General features: G+C 36.7%; 1 protein-coding gene across 1 annotated transcript in view; it reads left to right on the top strand.

Moving 5' to 3' along the window:
- Cdkl5 (cyclin dependent kinase like 5) overlaps nt 1-13383 on the top strand; it is a 186851-nt gene that overhangs the window by 130473 nt on the left and 42995 nt on the right. The window contains exons 8-10 of the mRNA XM_027432769.2: nt 296-355; nt 3134-3224; nt 7075-7264. Of these exons, the coding sequence (XP_027288570.1) occupies nt 296-355; nt 3134-3224; nt 7075-7264 (341 nt within the window). The remainder of the gene's footprint in view (nt 1-295; nt 356-3133; nt 3225-7074; nt 7265-13383) is intronic.

Genomic DNA, 13383 nt, shown 5'->3' with positions numbered 1-13383 from the left:
AGCTACTGGATGAAGGCTCTAGGATACTTTAGGCTCTAGGTTCAATCCTAAGCAGAAAAAGGGAGCTAAGTTTCTTAAATTTTAGGGATCTTCTTGGTAATTGTAGTCTGCGTATCTCTTAAAAAGAAATTGAAACTTTTTTGTAGCAGCATAAAATGTCTTCCTCTTCTTTACACTGCCCAGCTTTCTAATCCTGCTTGGATGATTTTAAATAGATGCCATTGTAGCACTGTAAGTATCAATCAGCAGAAAATAAAACATTTTTACTTACTGGTTTTTAATCTTGGTATTCTAGATATAAAGCCTGAAAATCTCTTAATCAGCCACAATGATGTCCTGAAACTATGCGACTTTGGTGAGTCAAAAAGAAATTGAACCCCAGTATTGACAGGGTTAATTTAATGTACTACATGGGTAGCTTTTAAAGATATATTAAAATTTATCTTATATTTTGAATAAAATTAGTAGAAAAGCATTCATTTTGGTCATATGCTGACAGTTGATGGCTGGGATGGCTTTGCGTTCTCTTTGTTGTATGGTATATTATCTACAATTTTAACAAAATATGCAGTTATTTGTTTAATGGAAAATAGTTTGAAGCAAATATTTGTGTGTCATATAAGAGTGATGTACCAACAGCTAGGGAGCTGGCATGGGACCAACCTAGGTCTTCTGCATCTGGGTGACAGTTGTACAGCTTGGTATTTTCTGGGTCCCCCAACAGTGTGACCATGACCTTTCCCTGATTCATGAGCTAGCTCTTTGGTATCTATTCCCTATGGTGGGACACCTCACCCAGCCTTGATGCAAGGGGAAGGATTTGGTCCTGCCTCAACTTGATATGTCATGCTTTGTTGATTCCCATGGGAAGCCTTACCCCATCTAAGTGAATAAGGAGGAGTGGATGGCAGGGGGAACAGGAGGGGAGGAGGGAGGGGAAACTATGGTTGGTATGTAAAATAAATTTTTAAAAGATGAAAAAAGAGAGTAATTTACCAAATGACCCTAGAATTAAGAGTTTTCTTTAAACCATCAGTATAGATTCCTGGTTAGAACAGGATAAAATATTTTGTATACTGATAGAAATTATTCTACATTTAGTCATAACCACTAGATACATGTACATATGTATTCACACTTATGTATGGTATGTATACAGTATTTGTATTTATAAGATTGAAGCCGTTTTTAGAACACATCCATTTGTTTCTGTTAAATGTTCAATGAGTAAAATGGCTAATTGTGTACAAAACTCTTATTTATCAAATATATAGGAAAACTTCTAAAAACTATACTGCTAGTGAAAATCTGTATTGTTTCTCATGTGGATAATTCTATTTTAAATGGTGTTAAATATTTTAAATAATTTAGAAAAGTTTTAAAATCCTGAGTTAATAGTGTTTAGGTCATGTCTCGAAAAATGCCAGAAAGCAGCATTTACAAAAAGAAACAGACAACTAAAATTTTTGAGTTATCTTTAGTTTTCAACAGTTGATTTAAATACTTAAATCATTATTTTATTATGAAATAGGATCGCATGTATCCCAGAATGACCTCAGCTCACTATGTAACTAAGGGTGGCCCTGAACTTCTGATCCATCTGCCTTCACTTCTTGAGTCTTGAGATTATAATCATGTGCTGCCACACCCAGTTTATGCAATGTTGGAGGTAGAACCCAGGGATTCCTCCATGCTAGGAAGAGACTACCAGCTGAATATAATTCCCAGTCCCAGGAGGTCAGCTTTTGCAATTGTCCTTTGACCTGATCTACATTGTGAAAAATGGCAACTCTTTAAAATATTATTGGGAACTGGAGAAATGGCTCGGTGATTAAAAGCGCTTCTTGCTCTTGAAAAAGACCTGGGTTCAGTTCCCAAGGCAGCTTCCACAAGGCAGCTCAGGACTACCTATAACTCCAGTTTCAGGGTATGTGACTTCCCTCTTCTGGCCTCCACTGGTTTCCAAGAATACTGTCTATTTATGAGTTCCTGTCTATAATTGGGATTACCTCCCAAAGGGTCAGAAGACTCTCTGTCCCCTGTACTCTATTTACTAGGCCTCTATGATTCCACATTAAGGTTCAAGATGACTGAAGATTAAAAAACAGGTATAAATACAAAAGAAATGCCTGCAGAATGGTTAATAATGGGGAAAGAGTACTGTTTCTCTAGCATTATTGCTTTAAAAAGTGGTCAGAAAGTTCCTTCTGGCAGCACTCCATGTGGCATCCTATGTCCTGTGGGTCCCATCAAGGACTTCCTAATTAATTGCCTTCCCTAGAAGAGAGGCAACTCCTTTGTCTGGCTTGAAGAGCCTCATTCAGAATTGCACATAGTTATTCAGCAAATGCTTCAGTAAGAAGAATTGATTAGCTGAAGTTAGGGGCTTTGTCTTCTGCTCTTGTTTCATTTCATTTTTTACTGTTTGACTTTAAGAAACACTAATTTTTGCTTCTCACATTGACACTAACCTTAATTTTTTACTTCACTCTTAATGTTTTCATTCTCTATAACCCCTGGTGGTGAAACTCTGTTTCATTTGGTGAGTTAGATGGGTTATTAATTTATCCTACTGTTTCATTTTTTGGTCTTAAACCTTTGGAAAGAGTGAGGAACAAAAACAATGCTAACCATCTAAAAGGTAATTAAGATACCCCTAAGTTGCTTCTACAACATCAAGGGCTGAGAGTAATTTTCAGCCTACATGTTTCTATCAGTGCCAACTGTTAATTGTTTACTTAATGACTGGAACTGCTCAACAACAGTAAATACACAATACTATGTAGGTCTCACATAGAATTAATGCTTGTGTGACTGACTTCTGGCCCTAATGAGGACTCAATTTTAAATTGAAAATTTTAGGAGAGCCTATTTAAAAATACGGCTTCAAATGCTTACAAAATCACAGGGTGTATTTGAAAACATGGATCTCTTTGGCATGGAGGAAAAATTGAGTCTATAGCAAATTCATCATGTGCTTTAACACATGAACACTATTAATTATTAACTAGTTCAAATAAAGACATTCTTAATAAACAGTCTGTTTAATGTTAGTCACTATGTTCTTTTGGTATTCTTTGAAAGTATTACTAGAGGTGAACTAGCCAACAGGAAATTGCTATTTTTTTTTCAGGTTTTGCTCGAAATCTCTCAGAAGGCAATAATGCGAATTACACAGAGTATGTGGCTACAAGGTGGTACCGGTCACCAGAGCTATTACTTGGGTGAGTTACCTTCCTAAATAGGGCTATACACATTCATTGTTTCTTTATCATTTGTATTGGGATCACTTATGGAAAATAAAAAATTGGGTTACTTAAATATATGAGTTGCATATTCACTATTAAAAAATACACACAGAGACAGAGAACTAAGAACTTAATGCTAAGAAACAAGCTTCATTTTATTTATCACAGTTCTAAGTACCTATGACCTGACTCTCTTGGATTCACTCTGATGGTAGCTAGTTAGCTGGCAGATGGACTGGGAGCTAGTTGTTGGAGAGGGCTTTGGTTGGTGTCTGATAGACCTTTTGTTTTTCTCTACATGTGTGTGTCAGTGGAGGGGGTTGTATGTGCACATAGAGGCCAGAATGTCATTCTTCAGGCATCCAGTCACTTCTGAGACAAGGTATCTTGCTGGCCTGTAATGTGTCAGTTAGGGTAGGCTGCCTGGACAGTGAACCCTGGGGATCCTGCTGTCTCTGCCTTGCCAGTGCTGGGATTACAAGTGTGCATGCAGCAGCATGCCTGGCATTTTTATGTGTATTCTAGAGACTGAATTCAGGTCCTTAGTTTTTGCAAGGCAGGCACTATACTAACTCCTAGCCCCTGACAGAACATCATGTATCCATCAGGACTTATCTTTCAGTAAGCTAGTCCAGGTTTCTAAATGTGATACGAGAATTATGTGTAACATGGTGTTCAGCCCTAAAGCAAAGGTGCTTTCCAAGCCCCTGTTTGTACTTCATTTGCCTTATTGGACAAGGCAAGTCTCATGACCAAGCCCTAATTCAAAGTATGGATAAACAAATCTTACCTCTTTTTAAATTATTTTTTAAAATTTTATGTCCATTGGGTCCCCTGGAACTGGAGTTACAGACAATTTTAGCTGCCATGTGGATGCTGGGAACCGAACCTGGATCCTCTGGAAGAGTAACCAGTGCTCTTAACCACTGAGCCATCTCTCCAGCCCCACTACCTCTTAAAAGAAGTATTAAAGACTTACAAGAGGATGGTTTAACCTTCTGGCTTATCTGTTGATACATTAGACACACGTTTAAGTTTACATTCAGCCTTTTGGCTAGATATGGGGTAAATACTGAACCAATTTTTAGTATTCTTCTGAATGATGTAAACTTTGTTTGATGATAAATGGGTATTCATATTAGACCTACATTTCAGATTCCTGTCAGCCACATCTCCACATTCATCCACTTTGCTCACCTTTCTGCTATCAGTGTCCTGTCATTCATCTGTTTTGTGTATTTTAACTTTACAGCCAAGGAGCTTGAAGTCTGCATCTCCATCACATATTCTCATTATTAATTTTCTACCTATTCTAGTTGTAGTATTTTCTCATTTTTCATAGCCATAGTTTCTTTTTTGGAAACCAATAACAGAGAAAGGAAACACCCTCTAACAAATAAAATTAGTCATGTTGGTAAATAATGAAAACTACACAAATTGTAGGTTTTACCACATTTCTTTCATGTAACACATTTGTATCTGGAAGAATATGAGAAATTTAATTCCTAAAAGATACCTTTTATGTAATAATAATATAAATTTCTGTAGTCCTTCTTAATACCACTAGTGACTATATGTATTGCTCACTGAGAGTTTATTGGATGTTAACTATTCATTTTCTAACGTTTACCAGCCACTATCTGAGGCAATTCTTGATTTATTCCTGATCTAGAGTCAATAAATACTATTGATGTTTTAAAATCCTTTATTATTCTCTTAAATCAAAAGCTTGCTTTATCCTGAAAATTAATCATAGTTAGTCACCATATTGTCTCATCATTTGAATGAACCAAGTTATAAATTAAATTTCTGTGTTAGTGTGTGTGTGTGTGTGTGTGTGTGTGTGTGTGTGTGTGTGTGTGTGTGTGTGTGTGTGTGTGTGTGCCACCATGAATGCATATGGGCAGGTCAGAGGTTGGCATTGGGTATCTTCCTGTATTATTCTCATTATTTCTTTGAGACAGGGTCTTTTGCTGAACCTGGAGCTCATTTGGCTGGCTAGACTGGCTGGCCAGTGAGCTCCCGGGATCCTTTTGTCTCTGTTTCCCAATGCTGGCATTACAAGTATCTACTACCACATGCAGATGTTTATGTGGGTACTAGAGATCAAAACTCAGGTTCTCATGCTTGCTTAGCAAGCCCTTTACCCACTGAGCCATCTCCCCAGCTTCTTGTCCTAATTTTTGACCTTTGACTTAGGATTGGTTTTCTTTGTATCTATCTGCATTTCTCCTGTGTACTTTTGTGGCTCACTGGACTGTATCATATTCTTTTGAGGGATTTGTAATTTGAATTTACAGGACATTGTTTGCCAATGAAGAGTAGGAAGTAGATCATTCTTAGAACTGCAACCAAGAGCCCATGTGTTGCAGAAGTCTTTAAAATGTGATTTTTGTCTATAAAGTAGACCCACGGAATGTATTATGAGGATAGCTTTATTATGAATCTTTAGAGAACATTTGTTCTCTAATGGTACCCATTGGAAAACCAAGGTTATGTTTAGATATATTTGATAGTTGCTAAAAGTAGATAAGCACAGTACAGCCAACTTGAGTTCAGTTGAATTGTTATGTTGTAGTTTAAGTTCCATACTTAAGTTCCATATTTGTGTGGAAATTTCATTGAAATCAGTTGGTATTTGGTTTAATATTAAGAGTCTACATGTTTACACATTCCAAAGACTTTGTCCTTAATGTCCAAAACTAGTTTCATTATAAAGTATTCAAATTAGATGATAGGATTAAAATAGCTTGTCACAAGCATGAAATTTTCTTCCATAGGTTTCTCAGTCTACTGCTATTAAGACAAGTTTTTTATCTCAAATAGTATTTTTAAATATGCTCAATTGTCCAGAAAGCTACCAAAATGTTGAAATGATCTTTCCTCATGGTTTTAGATTTTTTGTGTGTCAGGGGGAAGGCAATGAGATTAATGAAATACTGAGTTATTGTTGCAGTAACTTATATTAACCTAAATATATTCTGTATGCTAATAGTGCTTTAGATTTAAATTTTTATATTATCATTATGGCATTCTAGAATTTCATTTGGATTATTTATGTTTGAAACTGTATATATAGTTTGTGTTTAAACTGTCATAAATAATTTTGTTTTAGGTTTTAGGTACCAAGCCATAAGGCTGTTTTGGGGAGCCTTAGATTTTCATTTATGGCCTCCATTTGTAGCAAACTCTCCTTTTAAAGCTCTGTAGTGATTTAGTTCCTAAAAGAGAGCTATAAACCCTTAAGTACATTAAAACATTATTTGATAGAAGTAGCTATCAGAATGCCTCATTTAAAATACAGTTATAGTCAAGTAATCATCTTAGCTGTTGGAAATTGTGATACCAAGCAATCAGAAGTTAAATAACATTCAGTATTTGTTTAAGATATATAAGGCGAATGTCACATTCTAAGTAATGACATGTTCTACCAGACTAAAGCTTAAAGTGTTATTGTTTGGAAATACATTTCTTGGGAACATTACATTCCCTAAGCAAGGTGTTCTTATCCAATGTGTACACTCCATTAGAGTTTATTAAAGCCATTTGTGTTCAAGATATACCTAGATTTCAAATTAGTATGTACTAACTCAATTGTGTTTAAATTGATTTCTTTTTGAGTGTGGGTTATGGACTTGTGTTCTGAATTTTTATTCAGATAGCTCTAATTCCTTCTTTCCAGTTTTACTTTTGCTAGTGACCCCTTTAAATTCCTTAAGTACATGCATGCATGTTTTAAATCATATATTGTTCCAAAATAAGTTGGGAATTATTAGACCATTTTGTATCTTCAATTGCTAAGACTGTCTCTTCTTTTGCTTTTCAGAGCTCCCTATGGAAAGTCCGTGGACATGTGGTCAGTGGGCTGTATTCTTGGGGAGCTTAGTGATGGACAGCCCTTATTTCCTGGAGAAAGTGAAATCGACCAACTCTTTACTATTCAGAAGGTGCTAGGACCACTTCCATCTGAGCAGATGAAGCTCTTCTATAGTAATCCTCGTTTCCATGGGCTCCGGGTAAGAGGCTTTGCTAAAATCCAAAATGGAATCAATCTGGCAGTATTTAATGTGCTGTTCGTTGCACAATGGAATGCTAAGCTACACATTGCACAATCTTATCACAGTCTTTTTAATTCTCACTATAATATTTTATTTCTGAAGCCTATATAGTATTTGTTAAATTTTAAAATGGCAAATTTGGAAAGCAGGAGCTGCTAATGTCTTTTTTTCTTACCTGTAAAGTTTGATTTTTCAAAATCTATTTAGCATGTACATTATTTTATTCCAAACCTTTCTTACACTGTTTCTTCATTCAAAATTTTAAGCATCTCTGAAATATAGGAATGTGCTGTTGTTTACTTAGGTGAGTGCATTTGTGGTGACTTGAAGATGGCCATGAGTACTTGCATTCTACAAATTTAGAGGGTCTGCTCCACAGATATTTCTTGCACATTGACAGTGGAACATCAAATCTCTGTAGAAGTCAGAGTCTTGGACAGATTTTCTTAGACTTACTACCTTTGTGCAAGACTTATTTGCTGATAATACAATGAAAAACATTTTCCAAACCATGAACTTTTCCCAAATAAGGAACATATAACTGCCAGAGGTACCTTATCAGAATGACGAGTGATTTATGGACTATTCATTTCCATCTATCCCCAAAAGCAGCTTAAGTTTTTAAGTACTCCTTTGAGCCAATGTGTCAATTTGCAGTCATTGTAGAAACTACTAAACAATTTCATCATACCTTCTTTTATCTTCTTTTCCACTGCAGATGTATAATTCTCAAACAATGCTATTATGTTTTAAATTTTTTATCCTTTGAAAATATTGCATATTCATACAACGTATTTCAACCATGTCCAACTATCATTACCTCCCTCCAACATTACCTCCCTAGTGTCTCCCCACATCATCTCCCTCTAAACTTCATGTCCTCCGTTATTTTTGTCCTTGTTGTTATTGATAACCCCATGAGTCAAGTTAGTGCTTCCCATGTGTATATGAGTGACCCACTAGCAGCTTTGCCCCAAAGGAAAATGACTCTTCTTCCCTCAGCAACCATCAACTATCATGGTATGACAAATTTCATGATGTCATTTGCCATTTGTAAAGCACTTTGTTTTTTATCTTTGACTTTCTGGACCTCAGTTAGGCTCTGTTTGAGAAAACTACTGCTCACATGTGAATATACAACACAGCTCCAGCTCCTACTTAGATCAGCACTCTTGAAAGAAATGAACAAAGTGAGGTGTATATACTTTTTCATTCCTCTCTCTCCTTTTTCCTTTCACTTCCTCTTCCAAATGTTCCTAAGTTACTTTAGACTAGTTTTTCTCCTTTTATGTTTGCTTGTATTAGCCAAATTGAGACCACTGATTAGTTTACAGATAGTATATAGTTCAACAAATTAGCTCAACAGTTATTTCTCATACCAGATGCTGAAAATGTGACAATAAATTAGGACCTGCTCTTGGTCTAACAGAAAGGCAAATACTATATTCACAAATAAAATAAAGGTAGTCATAATTACTGAATTACTGTTTTCACCGAGAATCAGTCCATGCGCTCTGTCATAGTCTGTGAGGCCTTGCATGATTGGTTCTCTGACCTTGTCTCATACCTGTCTCCATTCACCTCCCTCTAGATTCTCAACACACTTGCCTATTCTTAGACCTCTGTAGGCATCCCAAGGGTCTGGTACTTATGAACTTGGGACTAGTGGTTTCTTCTTCTGGAAACATTCTTGCCTTGCATATCCTCTTTGAGTTCTGTAATTTCAACCCAAAGAGTCTCTCCTCTCTCTGATGGCTCTCCATGGTTTCCCCTATAGTACCTCTCTTTCCCCCCATCATACCACTGAACATAACATGGAATTATTTCTTTTTTTAGTTTTTTTTAAAAGTTTTTCAAGACAGGGATTCTCTGTGTAACCCTTGATGTCCTGGAACTCTCTTTGTAGACCATGGTGGCCTCGAACTCACGGAGAGCCTCCTGCCCCTGCCTCCCAAGTGCTGGGATTAAAGGCATGTGCTACCATGACTGTCCTACGTGGAATTATTTCATCTGTTTGTAAGTTTCCAAGGACAGAAATTGCCTATGTTGTCAGTTTAGTGCTTAATGTTATACTAGATGCTAGAACAATAAACATAGAACCTAGTACACATTGTCTTGGTTTCTTTTCCTGTTGCTGTGATAAAATACCCTGACAAAAGCAACTTAAGGGAGAGAGGGTTTATTTTGGCTCAGAGTTTTGATTACAGTCAGTTGTGGTAGGGAAGTCACAACTGGAGGAACTTGATTGAGGGAGCAGGTCACACTGTGTCTTCAGTCAAGAAGCAGAGAGACAAACTATTGCTCAGTTCCCTTTCTCCATGTTATATAGTCCAGGGCCTTTCCACATCAATTGAGGTAATCAAGATAACCCACACAGACATGCCTGGAGGCCCCTCTGCCAGGAAATTCTAGTTTTCTGTCAAGATGACAATTAACACTTAACCATCACGTGTGCAGTAGACGCTCACTGCCTGAATGGATGAGCCTGTGCCATCAGCACTCAAATTCAATTGCATTTCCTTTCTCTCTGCTGCTAATGCTTCATTTACCCCATCATCCTTACCTGAGTTATTTTCAAACTGATCTCTTCAACTTTCTCTCAAACCACACATTTAAATGTCTCCCTTTGCTTAGAACTTCCTGTGATTTCTGTTAAAAGTTAGATTCATTCGAATAGCATTAAAGGCCCTCTGGCCTCATCATCACCTGTCCTGATCTCTGTGCTATAGTCTCAGGCCACCGAGAATCTCCCACCATTTGTTTGGTATGGCATGCGTCTTCTGTAGTGCTGTACTGTCACATCTCTAGTGCTCCAAGCACTGACCTAGACACCTGTGAATCCCTTCTAGAGTATTCATCTAGGCTGTTTGAAGCTCCTATAGCACTTTGATCTTTTCTGTCGTACCCATTGCACACTCATTGCAAATATGCCTCCTTACCAGACTCATGAATTTCTTGAGGAAGGAAACTGCTCCATTCATAATAGTACACCTAGTGTTGAATAAATAGTTGGCTGAAGGATCATAATGTCATTTAAACTTGGTCTACTAGTTGATTTATTACAGGCCTGATTGGAAGGTCTATGCCGCAGAATCTGAATGGTGAGCAGATTTTGACATTTCTAGACCTGCTCAATAACTTAGAAAATAAGGAATTATTATTTAAAAGACATTTTCTTTTCTTTGTCCCCCCAACTTTCTTTTTTCTATTAGCATGCAAAATAATTTTCTCTGTGATCTTGCTCTTATTCATCACCCTCATTGCCCTCCCCCATCCTTCCTCCTCCCTTCTCTTGCTGGTCCCTTTGACCTAACCCTCCCCCAGATAGTCCTCTTCTTGCTTTCTACACACACACACACACACACACACACACACACACACACACACACACAACTAGATTCTGCATATGAAAAGAAACATGATACATTCTTTGTCTCCCAATATCCTGGCTTGTCTCATCTCCCTCTCTGTCAGACCTCTCTCTTCTGCCTCATAATGAAATCTACATTCCACATATGAAAGGAAAGGTTATATTTGCTTTCTTGAATGTGGCTTATTTTATTCCACATGATTATCTTCCATTCATCCATTTCTCTACAGCTGGCATAATTTCAATTTGCTTAATGACCAAATAAGATTCCATTGTGCATATATGTCATGTTTTATCTATTCATCTTTGGTAGGCATCTAGGCTGGATCTGTATCTTAGCTATTGTGACTAGTGCTGCATTAAATATGGATATTCTGGTAACTCTGTGGTGTGCCACTGTCAATTCCTTTTGAGCAGATACCCAAGAATGGTGTAGCTGATAGGTCAGATGGTAGTTTTCTGCTTTTTTGAGGACCCTCCATATTAAGTTCTATAGTAGCTGCACAAGTTTACATTCCTATTAGCAGTAAATGAGGGTTCCTCTTTCCCCACATCTCACCAGCATTTGCTGTTGTTTTCTTAAGCTTGCCTCAAATAAGATAGAATCTCAAGACAGTTTTAATTGGCAGTTCGCTCATGGCTAAGGTTGTTGAACTTTTTTTTTCAAATATTTATTGGCTTTTTGTGTATCTTCTTTTGAGAAATATATTCAGTTCATTTACCCATTTGTTGATTGAATGAATGATCTGGAGTTTGGGTGTCTGGTGTTTTTTGTTTTGTTTTTGTTGTTTTAGTTCTTCATAGAAGCTAGATTTTTGGAGACAGAGTCTTACTAGATTTCCAGGACTGGCCTGAAACTATGTAATCCATATTGCCTTGCCCTCATGATTTCAACATCTCCAGTGCAGGTATTATAAGCTATGCTTATGCCACATAGATATGGGAATTTCACAGAGGAAAACAAAACCAAACCAAAACTACTGGTATAAAACACAAAATTAATTTCTTACTAAATTAATGAGTAAACTATAAATTTATAAGAAAGCATAATGCACTGCATTGCACTCCATTGTTCTGCTGCTAACATATTTCATTGTGATTTGGACCATGAGCATGTCACACATTCTGGAAAGTTAGAAATCATATCTGGCATTTCATTAGAACAGTTTATAGCAGATTTAAAATTTAAGGTGGGTATTTGAAGAATAAATCACTTTTGAATTGGAGGCCACATTCAAATTTAGAGGACCCACAAAATCATCTTTTTCTCTTTTGTATGTGGTACTGTCTGTTCACAGACCTCCTCACTAAACAAAGGTGTCTATAGAATGCTAAGTAACATGTGACAGCTCTATTTGTAAATATCCTTCGAGAAGATTGCTGCTTCTGAGACAGTTTGATTTTTATAGACTTTACTACATTTGTATTTTATTCTGAAGTGTTCATGGTGTCTTAACGAAATTAGTGCAGTCAATTTAGAGGTTTAATGTCTTTAAAGGGAAAAGTTGTCCTTTACATTTTGAGACTGTCTGTGACAGATAGCTAAGCACATAGGGCCCATGAACTACATTTGCTGCAAACCATGAACAAACCAGTAACAAATCCAGCATATGTGTATTTGGATCCACATAGATAGAGACTGGAAAATCCACAACATGCCATTCTAATTATATTCATTATTTGGAAAAATAATTACATTGTACCATAGTGGAAGTAGACCATTAGAGTCCCTGTATTTACTACCATTGGTAACTTCCAGAAGCTATTTAATTCTTGTGACTCTCTTTTCTTCTCATGTGAAATAGTGATAGATTATGATGATGATGAAATTATCTATGAGAAGTGCCCTAAGGTTCAGGGTATATCTACACAGTAGAGTGTTTGCCTAGCATGCCTGCAGCCCCATAGCCCTGGGTTCCATCACTAGCACTGCAAATGAACAAAAGGCCCAGACCAGGACATTGTGTATAGCCAGTGCTCAGTAAAGAGGTACTCACATTGTATTTTATTAACCAAATGATTAAGAAACTAGAAAACCTAGGATATAGTTTTAAATTGTATGCTCCAGCTTTGGCTATATGTTGAATGATCTCATATTAGAATAACATTTCATTCAACAGAATATACATTATGTTTTTTAAGTTGGGAGTTTGCCTGGTCTTTTTTATTTTAATTTTTATATATTTGAAGGTTATAATGTAATTGCATTATAATGTAATTCCCCCTTCCCTTTCTTCCCTCCAAACCCTCCTGTGTACCAGTCCTTGCTCTTTTTTTCAAATTCACGATGTGAGTGTGTGTTCTTATAACCTTTTCAATCTATATATTGTTACTTATATGTATATTTTCAGAGCTGACCAGAGTTTGGTCTGGTATAACTAATTTGTGTGCTCTTCTCTGGGAAAAGCTATCTCTCCTGCTCTCAACATTCCTTAGTTGTCTGTAGTTCCTTGTGCAGGGTTGAAGCCATGTTAACTTTCCTTGTCCACATTAGCATGTTTATTTATGTCCTCCTTGTTCAGATGTTTAGATGTCCATGTTGGTGAGACTTTATGCATGTAGCGCCTGACATTACTAGGAGACACAATCTCACAGAGAACTCCCTGTCCTGGTCAGTTTTATTTATTGTGATCTTTCTAAGATCTTTTAGCTTTCAGAATTAATTGTCTTATCAGTGAAATGTCATTCTTGGGGAAAGAACAGGATG

This window comes from Cricetulus griseus, chromosome X (assembly GCF_003668045.3).
Source record: "Cricetulus griseus strain 17A/GY chromosome X, alternate assembly CriGri-PICRH-1.0, whole genome shotgun sequence".
Classification (NCBI taxonomy): domain Eukaryota; kingdom Metazoa; phylum Chordata; class Mammalia; order Rodentia; family Cricetidae; genus Cricetulus; species Cricetulus griseus.
Note: the sequence above shows the minus strand (reverse complement) of the source record. Positions and strands in the feature narration are given on the sequence as shown.